General features: G+C 46.4%; 1 protein-coding gene across 4 annotated transcripts in view; it reads right to left on the bottom strand.

Moving 5' to 3' along the window:
• Positions 1 to 5,049: 5,049 nt before the first annotated feature.
• The window catches only part of PTPA (protein phosphatase 2 phosphatase activator), a 28,127-nt gene continuing 9,201 nt past the window's right edge, over positions 5,050 to 23,975 (bottom strand). For all 4 annotated transcript variants that reach the window (XM_078595616.1, XM_078595618.1, XM_078595619.1 and 1 more), the window contains 7 exons: positions 23,765 to 23,890; positions 21,474 to 21,591; positions 19,887 to 19,986; positions 16,717 to 16,841; positions 15,289 to 15,389; positions 13,785 to 13,892; positions 5,050 to 10,159 (listed from right to left, as the gene is read on the bottom strand). In XM_078595616.1, the coding sequence (XP_078451742.1) occupies positions 10,085 to 10,159; positions 13,785 to 13,892; positions 15,289 to 15,389; positions 16,717 to 16,841; positions 19,887 to 19,986; positions 21,474 to 21,591; positions 23,765 to 23,890 (753 nt within the window). In that variant the 3' untranslated portion in view covers positions 5,050 to 10,084. The remainder of the gene's footprint in view (positions 10,160 to 13,784; positions 13,893 to 15,288; positions 15,390 to 16,716; positions 16,842 to 19,886; positions 19,987 to 21,473; positions 21,592 to 23,764; positions 23,891 to 23,975) is intronic.

Genomic DNA, 23,975 nt, shown 5'->3' with positions numbered 1-23,975 from the left:
TTAAGAGCCTTAACATGCAAAATGGCACGGTAGGTACCTGGCAAAGCACACAAAAGTATGCTGTCTACCCAGTGATGTGGTCAAAATTCCCGGCGTCACTTCTTGTGAAGGACAGGCTGGCGTTTTGTGATCGTGACCGAATTCCAAACATCGAAAAATTACTGGCAGTTACAGGAAAATGAGTCAGCTTCCTGTACAGCACTGTATTTGTGTTATTTCTCACATGGTGGAAATCACATTTCTATGTAGAGTTTTCAAATGGTTTCATATTTATATACTCAACTAGGCCTGGAATTGATTGTCTGGCCCCTCTCTCCCCACGATTGGATCAAACGTGAGCATTAGGAGGTGCGATTTAAGCCAATCTGGGTTTTTTCTCTTCACTTGCAGTGGCCCCTAATGCCTCCAGGGGACAAGAGACCTCATGTCAGCATATGTACAGTGTACGAATTGAAAGTAATACGATTCTTAGACAAGAGATGCACGCGTCGTGAGCATAAGTATCACTTTTAGCCGACGAATCTCTGCGTCACTAGGCCACAACACCAATAACATGCACCCGGCAAAGCTTCCTAGCCAGCAAACAAAGGGGCCTTCAACCCCGCGAACAATGAGCAGCTCGGGGCGAACATATGGGCAGCCTTTAAACCCTGCCGATCACAGGGGGCCACAGGGCAAGGCACTCGAGGTGGAGTCACGCCGGATCAACTTTATGTACATAGTTATAGCTGGAATGATACTAGTAGGAACCTCCTGGTTACACCAGCCCACAGGGGATTATTGTGTCCGTCGTGCAGGGAGGGGCTGGTTGGGGAGGGAGGGGCTGGGTGGGGAGGGGAGGGTGGGGAGGGGCTGGGTGGGGCTGGGGTGGGGCTGGTCACCCCGTGGTGCCCTTATAAAACTCAACGTTTAACCTACTCACGCCGGCTTGTGCCCGCCCTCACAGTCGGCCATATTTGCGGAATACACCACGCCGCCGTTGACCCTGGCCATTGACCGAGCAACCCAACGTTCCTACCAGCTCCCTCCGCAGGAATGTGTTAAGTAGATGAATCGACTGACAGTAAATCTACTTGAAATGCCAGCTCCCCCCCCCCGCCACACATCCTGTCTCGCGGAGGCAGGAAACTCCCGACCAGCGACGGACGCCCTGACACGGGCTCTAATATTCATGGCATAAGCCAAGCCCCGCCTATCACCTCCCGTCCAGCGGCACACTTGAGAACCGAGGTGAGACTTTAATTGTGGTGCCATCCGACGAGTCCAATAATTGTACTGCTAGAAGAGCCATCGATTGCCTACATAATCAAGATAGCCCAGCTCTGCATGTAAGCCCCGCTTCGTCGATGTCACAGACGTCACGTGAATGTGCCGCTACTTTTGTTGTCGTCCTGCGGTTCAGTTTAAAAGTGCGAGTTCGCGTTTTAAGTCGACGTAATTTAAACAAAAAATGGCCTGGAAGCTGGTTCGTAAGTGCGAGTGTTCGTAAGTAGATGACTGCATGTACTGTATTGGAAGTTTAGGGAGCCAATCAGAATAAAAGTGAAGGGGCAGAGCCAAAGGGCTCCACTCAAATTTTTCACATTCCACGTGACACGAATGTTGAATTCCACATTGGTGACTCTAAACTTGCATTTGGCAGAAATATGTTCAGGAGTTAAATGCCAATGTCGAGGTCTGCTAACCATCGAACAAAGACGGTCACTACTACATCGTGTGCTTTTAGATACGCTTCTGCGGCCGTCTGGAATGCGCTTCATATTAGGAAGCCACTGGAGCTATGCACTTTTAAATCATATAGATTGAAAACTAATTTCTTTAGAACTACTTTTTGTGTTTCGTTTGTTGTCCTTTCCCCACACCTCCGATTATAACGGTTGGCTACGTATGGTGCGAAATAATTTCAACACACAAAGACCCCCTGTATAGCCTTAACAGACTATTGGGGTAATTGCTGTTAGCGAGCACCTATGAAGGCCGAAACGGTACGCATGGGGGTGGGTGACCAGCACCACGCCCGGCTGCCTTTCTCTCCCCAGTGGCGATGTTTACACACCACACCAGGTACTCGTTTGAGGCCGAGTCGACCTAGGGGAAGTCCAGTCGTAGCACAAAGCACAAACCGCTCCACTACCGCTCCCCCACAAACAACATACGTGCATGCATGCTCGCAACCACAAGAGCTTCAGGAGAGGGTCAGTGTGGTTTTGCTGTTCCTCCTCCGTTGAAGGAGTGGATAATGGTTTCGGTTGCACTCTGGTGGTGGTGTGAACACATCTCACAATGTCAGGCACGTGGCTTTCACTTAACGTAAGCCAAAGAGGCAGTGTGAACACAACTTGAAGCTGTGGGGAGGGGAGATTTATAAATATCAGAGGGTATCACGATCTTTGTGCACAACAGAGAGCCCGACTCCACGGAGCCGTGTTTAATTTACAGGCTGCACGGAACAACTCAAAAGTGTTTGTTAAAACGAGTATGGGGGGGGGGGGGGTCAACTGCTTTTGTGACCCTGGGCCAGCGGTGGAAATTCCACATTCCTATGGCAGGGTATGTGAGAATGGAATTGCCTTGTAAGAGGAGGTGGTGAATTAAAAAAACTGTTCTAAATCATATTTTAACTCAATGAACTTGAAATAAATTGATAAATGGCACAGTGTGTGTACTGCAGAATTGGGATCGTGCAGCAACGGGATGATTTCTCCACAACTATGGCTGTCGCCTGATGAGGCTGGTTGTAATTACTGGCGAAAGGTCACGGTAACCGAGTTGTAAATGTTGTGGATTTACCCTCCAACACACCAATGTGCCGAACTAGTTACGAATTGGCATTTGTTGTACGTGACAAACCTTACTAATTGGCAGTGTCAGGTGGTGGCGGGTTTAACGACACATTTATGTTTTAATGCGATCTAACAAAAAAACACCTCTATGATAAACGATTGGGGTGTAAAATTTTGATTTAAAGCTTTCGTGACTGCAGGGATTCATATTCTTGGTTCTTTCGGTCGAAACGTCGTGAGAATTTGTATTGTTTTATATTAATATTATTTTATTATTTCCCTTCTACGTGACTTTACCGAAAGAACCAAGAATATGATTGGGGTGTTTATAACTATATTATAATTATGCCATTGTTTATCTATCGATGCCACGCTGACAATATATATGACTAAGCGGATAGTATTGGTAGTGGTGGTGTACATCTCCACCACTAACTAAATGATTCACTTATCTGGCGATCGGATGAAATGTTCCGATTCAGGATCGCAATTCAGATAAAGAACCAAATAGTTATGCAACACAAGCGAATGTAGCGCAATCCTTGAATTCACTGTGAAGCTTTACGTGTACAACTTGAAAAACACGATCTATGTGATTCGATGCATGTATGGTGAGTTTAAGGACTAAAATAAATGCATTATTCCAGGCTACCCTTGATGTCTCCAAACGAGTTCTTAGCTGGTGAACTAAGGACTCATGCTACGATTAACCTCGACTATTAACGCTGCCTTGTATTAGGAAGTTTCAGGCAATGGACTTTTCTTCACAGAAGCCAAACTACGTTAGACTTAATGAGTGCCACTGCAGGATGTCAACGGTAGTTGTGCCTGGCCCTGTCACAAAAACGTGGAATGTCCAAACATGCTTTAGGGCTGCCAACAGATGAGCAGAGGCAAACGCTGGTTGGCAGCATACACATTGACTGGACTGCATATTCTAAATTCCCTGGAAGATGGTCATCGCCCTAAATACCATCCCACATGTTATTCTTGCCTCTCAAGAGGCTGGACAACCCTGTTATGACTTGCTTTCTAGGGCTGTTCTCAGCAGTGTTTAGTTCAGCTGCTGTTGGGGGACTTAAGATGGACAAATGCATTGCTCTGTGTTCAGACAACTTAGAATAATAATACATTTGGCAGAAAATGTAAAACATGAAAGAATTTTTTTTCACGTCTGGTAAACTATTTCAATTGCCAGTTAAAGCCCACTGAGCTATTAGCCATTTTCCAGAAGAGATCTGGCCACACATGATAGTTCGTCAAAGTGACTTATATCATAATCACACGTAGGAGTTTATGGTAGCAGACATATCATCTAAATGCATGTTTCCGAATATGGAGGGAAAAACCGGAGGACCCGGAGAAAAGATCCGTGCCACCAAACTCCAAATATACAACAGGCATCGTCAGGGTCGGGATCGAACCCACGACCCTCCTTAGTATAGTTAGACTTGTAAACCACTTATTTAAGATTCCTAAATGTTGAATGTATGCACCTTCTGGCCAAAGTAAATTCCTTGTATGTGCGAACTTTCATGGCGAATAAAACCCTTTCTGATTCTGATACCAGGCGAGGAAGATCACATCTCGCAACCGCGTTTTCAGGTTGCGCCGTGTGTTGCTCGGCACGATGTCCGTCATTTCAACCCCACGTTGCTGGAAGCTTCCTTCGGAAAGTCGACGGAGCAGTTCACCTTCTCGCTCGATGATATAAAGTTGTCAGCCGCTGCTGCTGGTATTTGACGTAGGCCACCTCATGGTATTTCTTAACTTCCATACTTTCAGCAAATATGCGCTCATCACTTGTGCACGTTTGGTGAAACTGAAGCGAGATCACAACCACGCTTACCAGTGTGACAGCACTGTTAAAAAAAAAACACTAATCGGAGACGTTCATGAACACATTACCTGGTAGGATCACAAAATTAATGTATTCTAGATTTGAAGTTTTCGTGACTGCAAGGATCCACTCTTTGGTTCTTTCAGTAAAGTCACGTAGGTGAAAAAAAAAATCACGCTTCGATTGCAACACAAGCAATCATCATCAAGTGTGACAACCACAGCAATAAAAATGTTTTAATTAATGTAAAAAAAACTCACGTCTGCAATCTGAACTCGGGGACCAAAATCACTAAACCAAGACCGTATCCATGAGGCTCTGACCTCAGCTCACAGCGTCGGTCTTCATGGTCTAGTCGAGAAGTCACTTCACGCTGATGCATTCATTTATCCCGAGAGCTGAACGCATTTTCAGACAGGCAGTGCATTTCAAGGCTTTAAATTCAGTCGTTTACTGGCAATGTATAACAGTCACAAAGAGGGCAGGCGAAAATGCAAACTGTCAACACAGCAGATGCACAATAAACAAGGCAGACATGACGGAGCAGGTCACCAATTCTGGACGGATACTCGCAGGCGTTGAAGCCAGGTGACAGCAGGCCAAGATGAACGATCTTACTTTAGATGGGATACTGTGACTTTAGTCATTCATGGTAAGTTATTAACTTGGTTAAATAAGTGGTATATTGGTTCCCTCAGCAGTCATTGTATCCCTGCTAGAATGATCAACGAAGCATTGCTCATATCTGTTGGCAATCCTGAGCCAGTGGTGTAATATCTACATTCTCATGGCAAGGAACAGTATTTCCAAAGGATGACAACTGCAGCCTTTCTGCAAAGTGGAACTCATTTTTAATCAACTTTGGCAGGATGAAAGTGGTGCTCGACTAGAATTTTAATGCTCAACTTTCCCGAGAAGTTGAGAACTCCAACCAGTGTCAAACCAGAGTTTTTCTTATGACTTTTTCAGATCTGTTATTTGGGCTCAGAAGTATACGGACTACTCTTACAAAAGTTGTATGTATGGTGGACTTCTTTCCCACCGTATGTAACCAACCGTGCTAATCGGAGGTGCGGGGGAAAGGACAAACTAAACACATAAAGCAGTTTTAAAGAAATTCGTTTTTTAATTTAGATTTAAAAGGGCAGAACTCCAGTGGCTTCCTAATATCGGAAGAGCATTCCAGACGGCCGCAGAAGCGCATCTGAAAGCGCACGACGCAGTTACGATCTTTTTTTCAAAGGTTAACCAAAAGCCGCTGCGAGGATCACCGGCGTTTGCGTGATGGTTTATGCTCGAGGAAATCAGCAAGGTATTTGCGGTTCATTTGTGGCAAGCACTTTACTGCGCGTGCATGAGCCGTAGTTCTAATAATACCCGCCGTCTGTTTCACAGTGCATGCCAAAGATCTCCTGAGGTCATTCGCAAGAGTAGGCCATTGTGTGCTGATGTCGGGGTCCAAATGTGAAAATTACCTTGAAATCTTTCAAATGGGATTATAAACATCATCGATCACCGCCCCCTACTGACAGACTAATAATGCCCGAGGTCACGCTTGCAAATAAAGAGTATCTCGGTCTCACGAGTTCTCACCTGGTTAAACAAAAATCATGCGAAACGGTATGTTTAATAGCCACTTGACTAAATCCGGCAACGCTCTGGTCAATAACGCACCGTAGATGTTTACGACCAAGTATTACGAGTTAGGGAATTGAACTGTTGATGCTGTCCAAACTTTCCCATCGTCAACAGCACTAAATCACAATTGCACACGTAAAAAAAAAATATCCCGCCCCATTTAGCCTCACAAACTGCCGGGGAAAGTGCTTTTAGCGAGCACCTATTAAAGCCAGCATGGCACACAAAGGGGTGGGGGTCAGACTTCGCTTCAGTGACTTGGTCAAGGTCCATAGTACGTACTGTAAACACATACTCACACGTGTTCAGACCGCAACCACATGCCTGGTCGTGTTCGTCTCCCCCAGCGATGATGCGTACACACTGCAACACGTCGTCATTATCGGCCGAGGTGACCATGGAGAGGTCCAGGTCAAGTTCAGATTGAAAATTGGCAGTCGTGTTGCAAGGCCAACAATCGAACACGCAGTTCGCCAGGATCATAACGCAGTGCCACAGATCACAAAACCGCCACTCCCGAAATTAAAATAAACTTATTTTACCAGGTAAGGCCCACTCGGCTGTATAGAAATCTCTTCAGATGCGACGTGGCCACACTTGATAACTCCACGCAGTGGATTTAAATTTCGATTTAAAGCTTTCGTGACTGCAGGGATTCATATTCTTGGTTCTTTCCCTTCTACGCGACTTTACCGAAAGAACCAAGAATATGAACGCACGCAGTGGCTTATTATCACGTGGACACGTATTGCAGCCGAATACTCTTAAACGCGTGCGGATTATAAATATGAAAACACCGGAGGAACCGGAGAAAATCCACGCAACCACAAACATACACGCCAACTCCAAATTCACAACAGGCGTCAGGGTCGGGATCAAACCCACGACCTCTTGCACACCAAGCGAGGTATGTAACATCTCGCCGCTCCCAAATCTCCCCACCGTCAATTGCCACATCGTGGCGGTAACGGCAACTTCGCACCTGTGCAATGCAATATGCAGTCCGAGGCCGTGCGGAATAACACAATCGATGAGAAATTCACCCGGGATGCACCCATGCCGAGAGACCTCAAAGACCTCAGAAGCTAAACAGGGTTGAGCCTGGATCGTGCTTGGTATGGGTGACCACAACGCATAATTAAATTAGGCATTGTGGGCAATAGAGGGCAGTGGAACAACATCCTACGTTCTTGACTCCCCCCCCCCCCCCCCACATTCACCAATGCAGTGTGAAGTATGGTCAAATACACGTATGGCTCACACGGCGTGGAGAGGCTTCCATCCGGCAGTGAAATGACAAATTTACTGTAGGTGTATAGCCATAAAAGCTCAGTATCAGGTCATGGGCCAGACCCAGGTGTTAAGGTTTAACAGACCTGGGTTACTTTATATTTTACCAGGTAAGGCCCCACTGAACTGTGTAGCTTTTTTCCTGTAGCGACCTGGCTATTACAAATTATAACTCAACGAAGTGTCTTATCATGTGAAAATGTATAGCAGCCAAATACTCTTATCGCATGTTTCGAAATGTGGAGGGGAGGGGAAAATAGGAGGACCTGGAGAAAAATCCACGCGACCACTGGGAGAGACATGCAAACTCCAAATATACAGCAGGCGTTAGGGTCGGGAATGAACCCACGACGTCCTGTATACCAGGCAAGGTACTTAGCATCTCAACACCATGGCGACTTGCCTATGCACTACACGTGCTCTGCACTGTTTTTGTGAGGCGAGTCTTGTGAAGCCCATGTGGGGTCAGGTCGTGTTACAGACACTACGGGTTATGTTTGCTGCACTGAAGGTGTGGGGAATTTAATCAGAACCAACACCTTGACTTTAGATACCTGGTGAAGGTCCAAAGTACTGTAAACACATCCTCACAAATGCAGAGATTTCTTGTTTAGCCATACAGACTGTCAGGGCAATTGCTGTTCGTAAAAAAAAAGCAATATCTTCATGGTACATACAGGAGCGGCATATCCGATGGTTCAAAGGGGAGTACTGTACACGGAACCAGAGGTGACTCCCAACTAAGGCTGAGTCAACCTAAGGTAGGCCCAGGACATGCCACGTGCCACCGATTTGTGCAGGGCCAGGAATGAAATCGAAGCCACTGGGATTGAGGCAGTGTGCTAACCATTAACCAACCACCAAAATACTAAACGCTACCGATACCCACTCAAAGAACTCCCCGCTCCCGCCGCATGTAGCCTACTCAGGGTGTTGGGGAAAGTTCCGTTAGCGAGCACCTATGAAAGCTAGCACAGTGCATGAGGTGGTGTGGCCGGTGCCATACCTAGCCACCTTTTCTTCCGAGTCTTGATGTTTACACACCACATTAGGTACTAAGGCTGAGTCGGCCGAGAGGAAACCCAGGACCGGTTCTGATAATCACTACCGATATAAGCTGCGGCCAGATATCAAACTCAGGTTTCCTGGTTCGTGGTGCGGTGTGCTCACCACAATACTACCGCTCCTCACACCCAATAGCGTCGTCGCAATAGTAATCCTGATCATGTTCAATAGCCCCACACACGTGTACACAGCAGCAGCACCAGCAGCACCAAATACAAGACAATCACAACATCAATTTCCAATTGGCTCACATTTCAATCCACCGCCCGACTTCAGGTCCATTGATTTTAATGATCACTGCAATGGCATTTACACGTGCGTGCATTTTCAGCATATCTTCCGCCGTGAACTTGATACACTGCCCTCATACAATTCCCTCGGAGTGTTCCTTGACAGCCAGTGTGCTTCATGGAGGAAAGCAGAAACTTACCACAGGGTATGCGGGATGTTTGTTTTTTTTTGCAAAAAAAAATAAACGTTTACACACCCGCTTGGCTGCTGGGACTAATGAGGTTAAATGTTTCAAAATGGACCTTTGACATTTTGAAAGCCACACATAAAATAAGTTGCACACGTCCATTTAACCAATTCCATTCGTGGATCCCCCCCCCGCCGCCTCTGCGGGTTAGGTGGCCCAAGTATATTTTGCAGAATATGGCGAAAGGAATCGATATCACCAATGTACGATGAAATGATGGCTTCATAACTTGAAGTAGATTAATTACATTATGAGACGAGGCCCTTGCCAACATGTGTCATCCAGTAGCCTGCTTGCTACATTGTGTACTTCAATATCTGCTATGGGGTTGGGCTGCCGAGTGCATTTGTATGTTTGCTTGGACATTATCCCCCTTTCCAATAAAACTACAGCCTTAATGAGCTCACCTCGTTAAAACGCTCAATGATTGAGAGTTATCTAAGTATTCACTATCATAGCTGCCAAAGTTAGGTTTTGCCAGATAGTCTGCTCACATAAGTGCTTTCTGGGTAAAAGTGGATTCTTTTTGAGCTACACTGAGGGGTCCATGTAAGAACAAAACTGCCCTCACACTCCTACTTGGCATATTTTTGATGATAAAAAAATGACAGTGGTGGTTAATGATCCTATTACCATGCGTGACGTAATACGCGGCATATGCATTTGAATCACTCACGACCCTGCAGTTCCTCACACTGAGGCACTGTGCTAAAAATAATCTTCATAAACCTGACATGCAGGCTGAGAAGCCAATCCCTTGGGCATTCCACACAGCGCACAACTCCAATCTGAAATGCAATCCTTAAAGTATACAATTAAATTTCAAATGTGAAGGCTCATTTTCATGGACTGCTGTTTCCTCTCTCTCTTACATAATAGTTTACTTTAGTCCCTTTGATGTGACTTTCCAAAAATAGTCAGGCATGTGTTCCATGGGGGCGAGGTGGTGCGTGCGTGCGGGTGGGCGAGCGAGCGAGCGAATGCCGGTTGTTACTTGGCGACCGGCTGTATTGAGAGTAAACTTCCAAACTTGAAATGCTGGATGACCGGGAACTTTTCCAGACACTGTGGACAGGAGGGGAGGGGGAATAGGCAAGAGGAATGTGGCCACAGAAAAACACAACGGATTAGAAGCGTCAAAATAAAGGCCGTCTCCCCGCTGTGCTCTTCTTACAGTGCCACCAAGCCCAATATTAATATTAAATACGGGTACAAAACAGTAAACAACTAGGCGTGTAACCCTAGCAGTTAAATGCGAGTTTAAATAATCTATTAGGAGGTAAGCGTACTTTCTGGCATGAAACCTGCCACCTTACCCTCTAGTGACATCATGACTAAAGTACGACTAATTTACCCGATGCATGCAGACATGGTCTTCACACCTGAGAGGCTCACCGTGATGACATCACCTTTGACTCTTCTGTTTAAGACCGAAACAGGAGAACTTCTTCACAATTATGGCTGTCGCCTGATGAAGCTGGTTGTAATCGCCAGAGAAACGTCGTACTCGAATTGTAAATGTTGTGGGTTTACTTTCCAACACACCGGTGTGTTGAAGTAGTAACTAATTGGCATGTTTTGTTCACGTGACAAACCTTACGAATTTGGCGTGATTTAACGGCATTTGTATTCATGCAATGTAACCAAATTTACATTTTTATCTTGGTGAAATCAGCAGTAATGATGGCACAAACAAAATGAGAGCGAAGATGTACTTTTGACGGTGCCTGTTTCTCTTGGAAAACGCTGGTCGGCACCATCAGTGGTGGCATTTCCCACTGCCGATTCGGAGCTGCCTACCGTGATGAATGAGTGATGTCACATTGCTTCGCTCAGCAAGAGACACCGAGTTGAATTTTAAATGTTCAAATGTGTACTCAGTGTGGAGCACATTTTGTGAATAACACCATTGGACGAGGTCCTCCCCCATACCCTTCCGGGTCGTCGGGGTTATTTGACCATACTTCATCATGCTGGCTGTTGTAGGTTAGTGAACGTGGGGAGCACAGCCGGGAGGAGTACAGAGAACAGTACAGCCATATATTGTGTAGCATTGGCATCTTATGGCCGACCACTGCAATTTAATGTTATTTATCAAAGAAAACCTGAACCTTAACCCTTTCCCGTTCCGTGACGTCTGCAAATTGCAGGGTGGATCCCGTTCACTGCTGAATCTCGTAACGCGCAAGCGGCTCAGCATTAATGTAATCTAGAGGCGCAGCGCCGTTGTTTTATAGACATTGTACTCACCGCAGAGAACTACAGCGACACGACTGCACTCTATGATCGCTGGGGCCAAACTGTGCCACGCGCCCCCCCCCACCCCCCCGCATGGCCTTGTGGATTTATCGGTACCGATAAAGTTATACTGGTAGGAACGAAGTGGACCAGCCACCAATAGATTATTTCGTCCGTCCGTCCGACCGTCCGTCCGACCGTGTAGCAACATCGCCCCCTACTGCAAACACTTGTCGCCCCCTACTGCAAACACTTGGCATGACCCTACAAAAACCTTTAGACTCAGTGACGCTTTCCTGGCTAAACAAGTGTAACATTCCCTTATAATTCCCTGAGATAGCTTTTAATTAAAACTTTGAAATTCAAATTTGACTCACAGCGCCCTAAAGCCTACAGCCAGGCCTAAAGCCTAGAACTAGGCCTAAAACTCTCCCTTCGTATCCTACCCCCGCGTGTGTGAAAGGGAGTTAATGTTTAACAATGTTACATTCCCTCATGTTTTTCAATAGACACAATTTACATTTAAAGCTTTTACATTAATAATTAAAACATTTCAATTAAAAATTAACTCACGGCGCCCTAAAGCCTACAGCTAGGCCTAAAGCCTAGAACTAGGCCTGAAACTCTCCCTTCGTATCGTACCCCCGCGTGTGTGAAAGGGAGTTAATGTTAAACAATGTAACATTCCCTCATGTTTTAAATAGAAACATTTAAATGTAAAGCTTTTACATAAATAATTAAAACATTTAAATTAAAAATTAACTCACAGCGCCCTAAAGCCTACAGCTAGGCCTAAAGCCTAGAACTAGGCCTCAATCTCTCCCTTCGTATGGTCCGATTAGGTGTAGCAACATCGCCCCCTACTGCAAACACTTGGCAGGACCCTACAAAAACCTTTTCACTCAGTGGGGCTTTCCTGGCTAAACAAGTGTAATAATACATTATGTTTATATTCTTTGGTTATTCGTTCCTACCAGCCCACCCCGCAGGGTCCTGTTTTTATTTTAGTTTTTGAGCTACACAGACGTCATCGGAACGGGAAAGGGTTAACACAGAACTATGTTTATGGTAGATCCCGCATTGGAACGACTAGGTCAATTCATTTTAGGAAGGTTTTGCGCATGTGAGAAGAAACCCGAGCGTGCGGGGAACACATACACATTCATAGAAAACAACAAAGCTCCACACAGATGGGTTAATGCACCAACTTGGTGCTCCGTCACCTCTTGATCATCTGCAAAGTCTCTCAAATCTCTATGATCCACAAAACGCTTGCCTCCAAAACGGTGTATTACAGCCGTGTGTCACCATATGCTATCGGCTTCCAAACCTAATTACATTCAAAAACTCCACCGAGTGTTTCAATCAGCACAATTATGTTGGGCAGAGATGGCAGAGATAACAGCTGCAGTGCAGCTACCAAGCATTATTCTTTGCTCACAAGTCCCCGTGTGTCTGTGCAACATGAATACAGGGTTTTGGCAGTGTGGACAATATCCGAAGGACGAACAGCTCTTTTATCTCATCTCCTAGATCTGTACTCGGGCTGTGTATCCCAGGCTTTTCAACACGAGTTCTCATTGACCTCATTCATGAACCTTCAAACTCGTTTACACGAGCATCTTAGGAGGTGCGAGTGCCAGACGGCCATGGTACTCTCAAGCCATCAATTTGATTACAAATTTGGATATCGAAGAACAGTTTGCTACTCAAACTACATCCCTAAAAAGTAGGAGTGAAAAACATCCTTTAAATTCACGGTCATGGGCTGTGTTGTAGCAACCTAATGACATCCTTAATTCATTCAGAAATGTATAACGCGCACAAATTAAACTTTAAAAAGGACATTTATGTGCACATCGCTGCATTGTATGCATGTTTAACTTTTTTCGCACCGTACGTAGCCAACCATGCAAATCGGAGGTGCGCCGACGGTGTACTGAACTTGTATATGGAGTTACATCTGGCACTTAATTTCAGAACGCTGTTCCAGAAATTATTTTAGCATGCCACATCCATGTTGCCTTACTTTGTGCTCTTTGTACCCAATATTCTTACAAACCTGCTTGTAGGATTATAAGCCGATAGGGTATCATAGCCTAGAATAATGATGGATAGGTATATCTTGGTCTCTCGTGGTAGTGCCTTACCCCAAGCCAGCCTAGCAGCGTTACGGAAAATATCGCGTGAGATATGATACCCTGGTTACTCATCACCACGGTGTCAACAGAGCGGAAGAACAATGCGTTGGACTTCATCGACTTTTCAGACGTTGTCGTTCATTAACGGAGCTTCAAACTCGCGTGGGAGACTATGTGATATGCTATGCGTAGCCCTGCTACACGTGCGCGCGTGAGAGATTGGAGCGCTCTCAAGGGATCGAAGCCGACTGCTTTCAGGGTTGTCTCTTTTTTTTGTGTTGCAGCAGCAACAACGGGATGCAGTCGCTCACCTCAGCACGGTACATGCGCACGAGACCCGTGTTGACTTTATTCCAGGAGACCACGGCGCTCACGTTCCACAGCTGATTTGAGTGCTCGGCGAACGGGCCTGTTTTCATCTAAATGGCACGCACATTTGCGCACAGGCACACGCGGTGGCGAAATGTTAGGCGAAATGTTAAGTGAGATGTTACCTGGCTCGCCTGGCATGCAAGAGGTTGTGGGTTCGATCCTGACCCTGACGCCTGTATATTGAAGGTTTGTCTGTTCTCCCTGTGGTCGCGTAGATTTTTATCCGGGCCCTCCGGTTTTTCCCTCCACGTTTAGAAACATGCGTTTAGAGTATTTGGCTACTATCCATTTCCACATGATATGCCACTTCGTTGAGCTATCATTTGTGGCCAGTCGCTTGTGAAAAAGAGCTATGTAGCTCAGTGGGCCTTACCTGGTAAAATAAAAATAGTTAATAGTTTAGTTTATATCCCTCCTTGCACCGTCTTCTTTAGTGTGATGGGGAGAGTCGATAATCATCAACACTTAATACATGCATGTTGGTGGGTCGAGCCAGCAGATCCAGCTTCAGGAGATGCCCGGTCCATATATTAATTAATGTGGCGAAAGATTCAAGTAGTTAGTGGTATTACTACGTGGTCCATGGTATAAGATTGGTGACCGCAATGGCGCTGTGGGGTATACTTACTTTAGTCTTACACATGGTCGGATGGCACTGTGGCGAAATTGCCTGATTTACTATCAGGTCACCAGTCTGGGGTTAACTTTGCCCATCATCATCATCCCTCTGTAGTTGATGCAATCAGTGACACTGAGAAAACACATTCCTGCGGAGGGAGCTGGTAGGAATGTTGGGTTGCTCGGTCAATGGCCAGGGTCAACGGCGGCGTGGTATATTCCACAAATATGCCCGACTGTGAGGGCGGGCACAAGCCGGCATGAGTAGGTTAAACCTTGAGTTTTATAAGGGCACCACGGGGTGACCAGCCCCTCCCCACCCAGCCCCATCCCTCCCACCCAGCCCCACCCTCCCCATCCAGCCCCTGCCCACCCTCCCTTCCCCACCCAGCCCCACCCTCACCACCCAGCCCCTCCCCACCCAAGCCCCTCCCTGCACGATGGACACAATAATCCCCTGTGGGCTGGTGTAACCAGGAGGTTCCTACCAGTATTAAAGGTGGTCATACTATGGAGAGATTGGCCCCTGCCATGGTAACAGGGATTAACACCACCAACTGCATGGCTACCAAAATAGATGAGCCCCACAAAAAGCAAATTTAAGCAGGGAAACCACTTGACCATGTTTCTCTACGGGAATTGACATTTTTTGTTCAATCCTCAGATCTGGATTGCTGGATTGTGATCCACCACATCTTGCCTCCACAGCACTGGATAACAGATGTGCACCACCATCGCCACCACAACCACCACCACGCCCGGCTTGATAACACAATCCTTGAGGACACTGCGCGGTAGAGTCGATGCCATGTGCAAGCCAGTTACCTGGTTAATGAAGTGAATGCACTGGAAGAAGAGGTAGTCCTTGTGATGCTCGTTCACCACCGCTGGGTCCACAAAGTGCTTGGGCTCGAGGCGGGGGTGGTCTGCGGATGGCAGGGCCATGGGCTTCAACTCAGCAGCACAGCGCATTGCAGGCAACACGGAAGACTTAATCGCAATACACTTCCACGCCTACTGGTATTATAGTTACACCCCACCAACACAGGGTACTATTAAAGGAAGAATACATTGGCAACTATGCACGCGCCTGCATCTGTATTTTTGCATAAAATGCTTTAATACATTTATCATGTGCACAGTGTTGATGATTAAGGCCGATAACCAAATGAAGCCCACATATATCGCTTATAGGTAAGAAGAAAAATAGCGCTGTTGGTACGCATCTACTTTGGAACCATGTGACAATGACCTCCTATAGCGCTGTTTCGTATATTTCGCGCTCCATTTACCAGGAACGCATCCCGAGCACTATACGAGGTATGCCTGGACCTGGATGTGATGTGTAAACATGAGCGATGGGGAGACGAAGGTGGACTGATATACTCCTGGCCACATCATCCCCTGGTGCGCCATGCCGGCTTTAATAGGTGATCTCTAACAACACTTTCCCTAAAAGTTGGTGTGCGTGTGAGCTTGCAAGTATTGCTGCGCGTGCTTACATGAGTGTTCATGCGCATGTGCCACCTCCAGCGAGCGAGCGAGCGAGCCTTCGCCACTTCAAGAGGCCTCTAAGTGCACCACAAGCACCTTGGTGCAATCATCGCTACTTAATGGCAACTGCTGTTGTTGCTCTCGCATGCGTACGCATGTCCATATGTGCATGTGTGGTCCTACATGTGTGTGTTCTTGTGGGGAGCGGTAGTGTAGTGCTTGGCACTCTGCGCAACTAATCCGGGCGACCTGAGGTCGATTCCCGCTCATGGCCAATAAACACTGGCAAACAAATGAACTGATTGTGGGCATTCTTTAGGTGAACTCAGCCTCAAATGAGTACCTGGCACGTGTCAAAATATCAGCACCGGGGAGACAAAAGGTGGCCGTGCGTGGTATTAGACACCCACCACCTCGTGTGCCGTGCCGGCCTTCATACGTACGCTCGCCAACAGCACTTGCCCCAAAAGATGATTTTATTTTACCAGGTAAGGCCCACTTATTTATAGAACTCTTTTTTTAGAAGCGACATGGCCACAAAAGATAGCTCAACGAAGTGGCTTATCAGATTTATACTCTAAACAAATATTTCTAAAAGTGGATGGACCCAGACAAAAATCCATGCGACCACGGGGAGAGAGACAACGCAAACTCCAAATATACAGGCGTATATGACCTCCTGTATACCTGGCAAGGTAGATAACATCTCTCCACCATGGGGTTCCTGAGTGCGAGTTGCGGCGTGCGTGCGGTCAGCACCTATAAGCTGAGCGCTGCCCCACAGGAAGGGCAGGAACTGGAAGTCGTCGAGGCCCCACACTCCCTGGCTGCCGGCCGGCTCCATGCGGTACGTTTGTTGTAGCCGCCTCATCACGCAAAGGTACCTACACAGCAGGGGTTTGCATCAATGTACGCATCATCAATGCTTTGCCATTATCACCACCATCACCAATAACCACGAATAGCCCGATCAAAGTGGCTCGATTCTCAAACACGCATGAGGTGGTATGAGGTCGTACCATAGAAATGGCATTACAATGATCACGATCTTCATTGATATCCCGCCATTAGGGGTTGAAATTGGCGATTCGAATTCAGTTCCTGGCTAATGTTAGTAGCGAATGATATCTGAAGCGGTCCTGTTTTCCCCACCCCCCCACTTCACCAACCCATACAGACTGGCGTGGTGAAGCGGAGTTTAACTACCCCCGAAGACCAACATGGCTTGGGGTGGGCCTTCATTCAGCAGTGGATTGACAGAGGGCTGTAAATTTATAAAGAATCAACTCATCATATTACCGCCATTGTTATTATCATAAAATAATTAGCATAACCACCATCATAGTGAACACGACCATGATGAATATCATAAACACTATGTTCTACATCATTACCACCTCCACTATTGCAATTATCACCATAATCATGAAAAGGATCACTGCCAATATAACTCGTTGTCATTATAATATCATGATCATCAGTACCACCATGACTCTAATATAATCATCATCACCAAAACCATAATCATAATTACCACCATTATAACATAATTTGCTTCACAGCATACCCATATCATTATAAGAAAAGCTGTCACTATGAACACATTTTTTTTTTATAATTATGTAATGACGTAGAACCATTTCATATCTAGCGAGACATGAATTCCACCATTCACAAAAGAGCCTTGGGAAAGCAGGAGGGGGGGGGGCTCAAGCGCAGCACGACAATGGAAAGGTGACAATTAAAATATGAGGCAGCAACAACAACATGCGGCGATGTTACGGACTCCTCGTGCACATACAGTAACATGGCAAATGTTCGTTTAAGTGATGCTTCGAGCCTGCAAGTCACGCAAGTCATAGGCACTCTTCTTTTGTTCCCTGTATATCAGAGACCTCATTAAACTAAAGAGGGAGGTTTTTTTTCCATTAAAACGATGCCGCTCATGGTAAATATTTAATGCAGAGCTGTGTTAGGTAGCCGTATTTGCCCAGGTGCAGAGCTCCCCGGCAATATTAAAACGTAATCCGAGCTGCGGCGCGCGAGAGTGAGTGCAGGGGGTCAGTCATCTATTTAGTCCCTTTAAAACTTGCAAGTCGGCAGAGGTGAGGCTTAGGCAGTCAAGTACATGAAAGGCAAAGAGCTTTGCATATGTTTATAGATTAATGGGTCAAGTGCCATTATCAAGTGCCTATTAGGGCTGCCGTTGTAGGAAAGTGGGTAGTTTGGTCAGCATTGTGCCCCACCACCTTTGTCTCCCCAATGCTGATGTTTACTGACTGCATCATATACGTCATTTAAAGCGAAGTTGACCTTGTAAAGGCCAATATAAGCCTTGAGAGTACCACTTGACAATGTTGGTACCCATTGTCAAGAACTATACCCAGGTCGCCAGAATAACTCTGGAAACTTTCCTTACACACACATTTATATGCATCTGTTAAAAAGAGCTTCACAGCTCATCGGATTCCTCCAGTCTACAAAAAGATTCTGATTCTGACAGACCCACAACAACAAAAACCGCTAATCGCCACCAAGTGGCGGTGACATCACCACGGCGCTTGTACCAGACTATGTGCACTTTGAGGCCACGTGAAGTGTCGAAGGCTTGCTGGCAGGTCACAGGACAGACCCAAGTGACATGGGTTGACTGAGCTGACTGGCAGATGCACCACCTGTGCCCCCCCTCCCCTTTGCCAACTTGCTGCATTTTAGCTGCCATCTGCTCTCTGCTGTTGCTGGAAGGCGACTGCCGCCAACTGCCCAGTAGCATCCTCCACAAGCATTTTCCACAGAGCCCGATCTTGACACCACTGGTACCAGTCATCGGAAAGGCCACTTAGCTCCATATCCTCCTGTACCACACCAGTCCATCTCTTCTCTAGCTCATGCCACACACGTTTAGCCAGCCAAAAAAAAGCTATTTGGGGATGCGGTTACTGGGCATGCAGGCTACATGCCCCAGCCAATGCAGCCTTGCCTTCCGGAGGAGCTAACCAATGAGACTATGTCCAGATCTTTCAAGGACATGTGAGCTCCTCAGACAATCTAGCTTGATTAAACAGACGCACACACATCCGCACACAAACATGTTTACACATACACTTCAAACTCACTCATGTATTCATCTGTGTATACTTTTAACAATATATTGTAAAAGAGTTAAATCATTTCCATGGCCAAAGGAGCATTGGGTAATGCCAGGAGCAAAAATTCCACATTCCTATAGTGGGTAGTAGGCTCTCCAAGTGACAACCACTGCCGACTTTCCACAAAGTGTGAAGATGCATTTCACTGTGTAGATCTTCTATCAAGAATTGAACATATTGCCTACTGACAACGAGTCGATGGCTCTCATTACAGTGCTTCCTAGTTGACATAAATATGAAACACATTAACCCTCTCCCATTCCAATAAAGTACACGTTTGTACGTCATCAGAACGGAATCAGAAGAAAAACTAATATAAAAAATGTTAATCGGTACCGAGGCTCCCACAAGGCCATGCGGGAGGGCATGTAGCACAGTTTGGCGCCAGCTATCGTAGAGTGCGGTCGTGTCGCTATGGTTCTCTGCAGTGAGTAACAATGTCTTGAAAAACAATGGTGCTATGATTCTATAAATAAAATTAATGCTGAGCCACTTGCAAGTTCCGAGATTCAGCGGTGAAAGGGACCCACCCTGCAACTTACAGACGTCTCGGAATGGGAAAGGGTCAAGCATAACCTAAACTGATAACATCTACCATCAAGTTTTACAATTATACTTCAGTCGGTTCCTGCATTGGGATGTTTTAACCAGTTGCTTAAGTGGAAGTAAATTGGAGTACCCAATGAAAACCTGCACATACGATAATTTGTTTACATTATCAATGGCGGCCCGAGTATAATTGGTGGATGTTGTGCTTGATTTTCAACGTGCCCTCTTCACCTCTCAAACACCTTGAAAACGATGGCTGCCTGGTCATGAGCGTTGAGGAAGCCAATCTTGCACAGGCAGCACAGGAAGGAGGCGAACGCCACCTCGTGGCCTGCAAACGCACGTGCACACGTTTTACCGTTAGCCACACAGACTGATTTCACCAAGGCTCGGCCATCAAAATGACAAGAGCCACTTTTACTGGTAGGAACCTCCTGGTTACACCAACCCACAGGGGATTATTGTGTCCGTCCGTCGTGCATCCAAAAATGGGAGGGGTGGGGCTGGGTGGGGAGGGGCTGGGTGGGGAGGGTGGGGCTGGGTGGGGGGTGGCAGGGGTGGGGCTGGGTGGGGAGGGGCTGGTCACCCTGTGGTGCCCTTATAAAACTCAACGTTTAACCTACTCACGCCGGCTTGTGCCCGCCCTCAGTCGGCCATATTTGCGGAATACACCACGCCGCCGTTGACCCTGGCCATTGACCGAGCAACCCAACGTTCCTACCAGCTCCCTCCGCAGGAATGTGTTGTCGAATTCGCTAACCCAAATAATTCAAGAGCCGCAATGCATGTGAATACGAGACGGTGGGTGCTTAATAAATAACGTTACGAAGCGGTCCTTAAAGAGCTGCGTGCGTCTCTGAAGCCGCAGGTTGCCGACCCATAATTTCAACAATTTCCTTCCGCCACTCAGAGATATCATGACTCGTCATGGTTCGTGATGACGATTTCAAGAATCGATCCTTGTTTGTTTTGTTTGAACGATCCCGTTGTATTGCCTGAATCACGTTGTCTTGCGTCGTCTCTTTCTATTCCACAAGTCTAAAAGTAAATAAATTCGAATAACATGCAGCCCTTTTGTCAATCCACTGTTGAATGAAGGCCTTGCCATTGTGTGTCGGTGATAAAGGGTTATTTAACCAAGCATCCTCACGTTGGTCTGTGTGGGGGCCCAGGACCGGTTCAGATATCGCCCGCCACTGATGTCAGCCGTGGGCAGCAATCAAATTCAGGGTTCACAGTGGCATGCTCTAACTACTGCACCATAGCTCAACCCCAAAGGGGAAATTAGCATACGCTTCATGAATTGTACATACAATTTTGGCAAATTACTTTGTTTCCTGTTCACAAGATTGAAACACACCCTAAGAGGAAAGAGAATTCACAGAATGTGCCCAACCATCATCCAAATGCAACTCGGAACCTGAAAGCCATCCCCAAAGAGATGCCTCGACAAACGTCAGGACCGCTGGAATCACCGTGTTCGATCAGGAGACTACTTTTAAGGAGACACATTCAATTAGATATATCGTCATACTCTTTGGTTCTTTCGGTAAAGTCATGTGGGTATAAAATAAAATAAATTACACGTACGTGACTTTACCGAAAGAACCAAAGAGTATGGATCCCTGCAGTCACGAAAACTTCAAATCTAGATTGTTAGATATATCGTCCTTTAGTTTTGTCCGAACAAAAGTAGTCCCGGTACTTTTTGCTCAACCCTTGTACTTTTCGTAAACAATTGGCTTGTAGACGTACCACTGATTCAAGCACTAGGAGCGAGTGCGAGGAAGAAATGTGCGAGTGAATGCGGGCGGGCACCGGTGCCGTAGTCAATGCGCGTGGCATTGCCCACGCTCTCCAGCAGGTACGTGGTGGCCTCGGGCACTGCCTCGTGCAGGCGCTCTGGTAGCATTCGTGACACGAGCGCCGGGGCCTCCTGCACCGAAGCACACGGGGGCACTCGCACACACACGCTCGCTCGGCAACGCACACAACTCTATCACAGCCTTTACGCGAGAACGGGAAGTAGATTTCCTACCCACCTGTGCGGACTTTTGAGCATTATACCTTCGCGTGTGTGGGATTCTCCGGGCACTTAAATTATTTAACAGATGCAAAAAATGACAACTTGATTTACTTTCCTTTCCTATGTATGTTGAACTTTTCACACAGTACGTAGCCAACTGTGCTAATTAGAGGTATGGGGGAATGACAACAAACTAAACACTGGCCAATCGCAGTGAGCATCATAGTCATATCAATCGTCCTTAACTTTAACAGACAGTCCCCGAGTTACGATGGTCCGACTTACGATATTTCGATCTTACGATGGCGATACGACAAAATTGCCATCAACAACGTAACATCGTTCAAGTATGCAGACGACGGACAGAATTTTGGCGAGTACAGTACAATGATACGTTACAATACGTTCAATGCATGTATGATACGTAGCTTTAGCGATTTCATTTTAAGGTTACCACGATACGATACGTTCAATGCATGTTAAAAGTTTTTATAGCAGATAGGATTGTTTCCTGAAAAAACTTTCTATTAAATTGCAGTTCATATAGGTAGGCTAAGAATTTACCTTGTTTTTTTTACTTTACATGTTACTGTGCAATACAGTATTGTAATTAATAAGTACATACAGTATATAGTTTATACTGTACGGTACTGTAAATTGCTCTGTTTTGCTAAATTATCACCATTCTTTAAGACTCCTGGGTAGGCTAGGCCATCTTCGACTTACGATATTTTCGACTTACGATGGGGTCGTCGTAACGCATCTCCATCGTAAGTAGAGGACTACCTGGATTATATTGTTTGATGTTGTAACATTCTGATCTGCCCCTACTGGACATTTGCGATATACAGTGTCATAACTCATTGGATTTCTTCAGGATGAAAAATAACCTGATTCTGAACCCAAGCACGAATCTCCTGGATGAGGTTTCCGGCTGAGTAAAAGACGCTCAATATTACGATGTTCACTGCAATCGGCCATGGTCTGTAATTGAATATGCGTTTCACTCATGTCATTAAGCACGTGGTATGTTTGTTATATGCACGTTTAATGTGTGTGGTATGTGTGCCTGTGGGATGTTTACGTGCAGTGTGTAAATCTGCTACATAGTGTATGTACATGTGTGGTATGTGTGTGTGTAGTTTGTACATCTATTATCTCGTGTGTAGTGTTGTGCGTGTATGTAGTGTGTTATTTGTATGCATGCATGCACGCATTGTATGTGCAGAGTGTAAGTGTGTTATTTTAGCCTGTAGAGTATTATATAGTGTACTGTGTAGTGTGTGTGCATGTTATTTATGGTTGTGGTGTTATGTGTAGCGTAGTGTAATAGCGCCGACTGGCGGCCAGCAGCAGCAACTGTGGTGGACAAACAGTATACACGCCGGTGAGCATGTGAGCGGGTGTGTCAGCAGGGTGGAAGAACTGGGGCGAGGGTCATGGAGGACCCTATCTGGAAGCCCCTGGAACCCGCTAGTGGGTTCGAGAAGGGAAGCGCGGCCAGGAAAGAGCTAGGCCGCGCTGGTAGCATAAAAGGGGCCGAGAGCGGGAGCTTGAGGTTGCCGGTTCTGGGATTGGATCGTCTCGTCGTTGCTGTTGTCTCGTCGCCATCTTCGCTGCCATCGTCGCTCGATATTGCGCTGCTAGAGAGTTGTTGGCTGTCTCCGTCAGTGCTATCGGTGTTAGACGGCTATTGCTGTGTACAGGCTAGCGACTGTAGAGTGTGCAGGCGAGATCGTGTGTGCTCAATAAAGAAGGTGCCTCTACAAACCTCGTCTCCGACTCACTGAAACTACATATGTATGAAGTGCACGTTGTTAGTAGAGTAGTGTAATGTACGTGTACATGTGTGCAGTCTACCCATGCTATAACTTCAAATATGTATTATATATCATGTGTACATGTGCCATGTGGTCTGTGGTGTATTCTCGTGTGTGTACATGTGTGACGTACACTGTAGCGTATTGTGTAATCTATAGTGTGACGTGCGTGTGTGTATATGTGTGGTGTAAGAGACGTCACCGTTACTTAGTGGCGAATGGCGGGTATTAGTATTGGTGTGATGTGAGCGAGGTGTGCGTGCCTTCTCCAGCCGGGCGCACCAGGTGCGGAAGGCCTTGTTGCCGAAGCGTTGGGGCTGATCCACAGGCGGAACCTCTTCGATCCAGCGATCCATCATGTCCAGCAGGCACACGAGCTGCTGCACAGCCTGCAGGGCAGCACACTCAAGCTGAGCACATGTGCACGCTCACTCGTGCACACCTACAGAGATCTCCCATATAGCCTTTGTGACA

Source organism: Lampetra planeri, chromosome 6, assembly GCF_965212315.1.
Source record: "Lampetra planeri chromosome 6, kcLamPlan1.2.h2, whole genome shotgun sequence".
NCBI classification, from domain to species: Eukaryota; Metazoa; Chordata; class Hyperoartia; order Petromyzontiformes; family Petromyzontidae; genus Lampetra; species Lampetra planeri.
The sequence above is the reverse complement of the archived record's forward strand: the minus strand, read 5'-3'. Positions and strand labels throughout refer to the sequence as shown.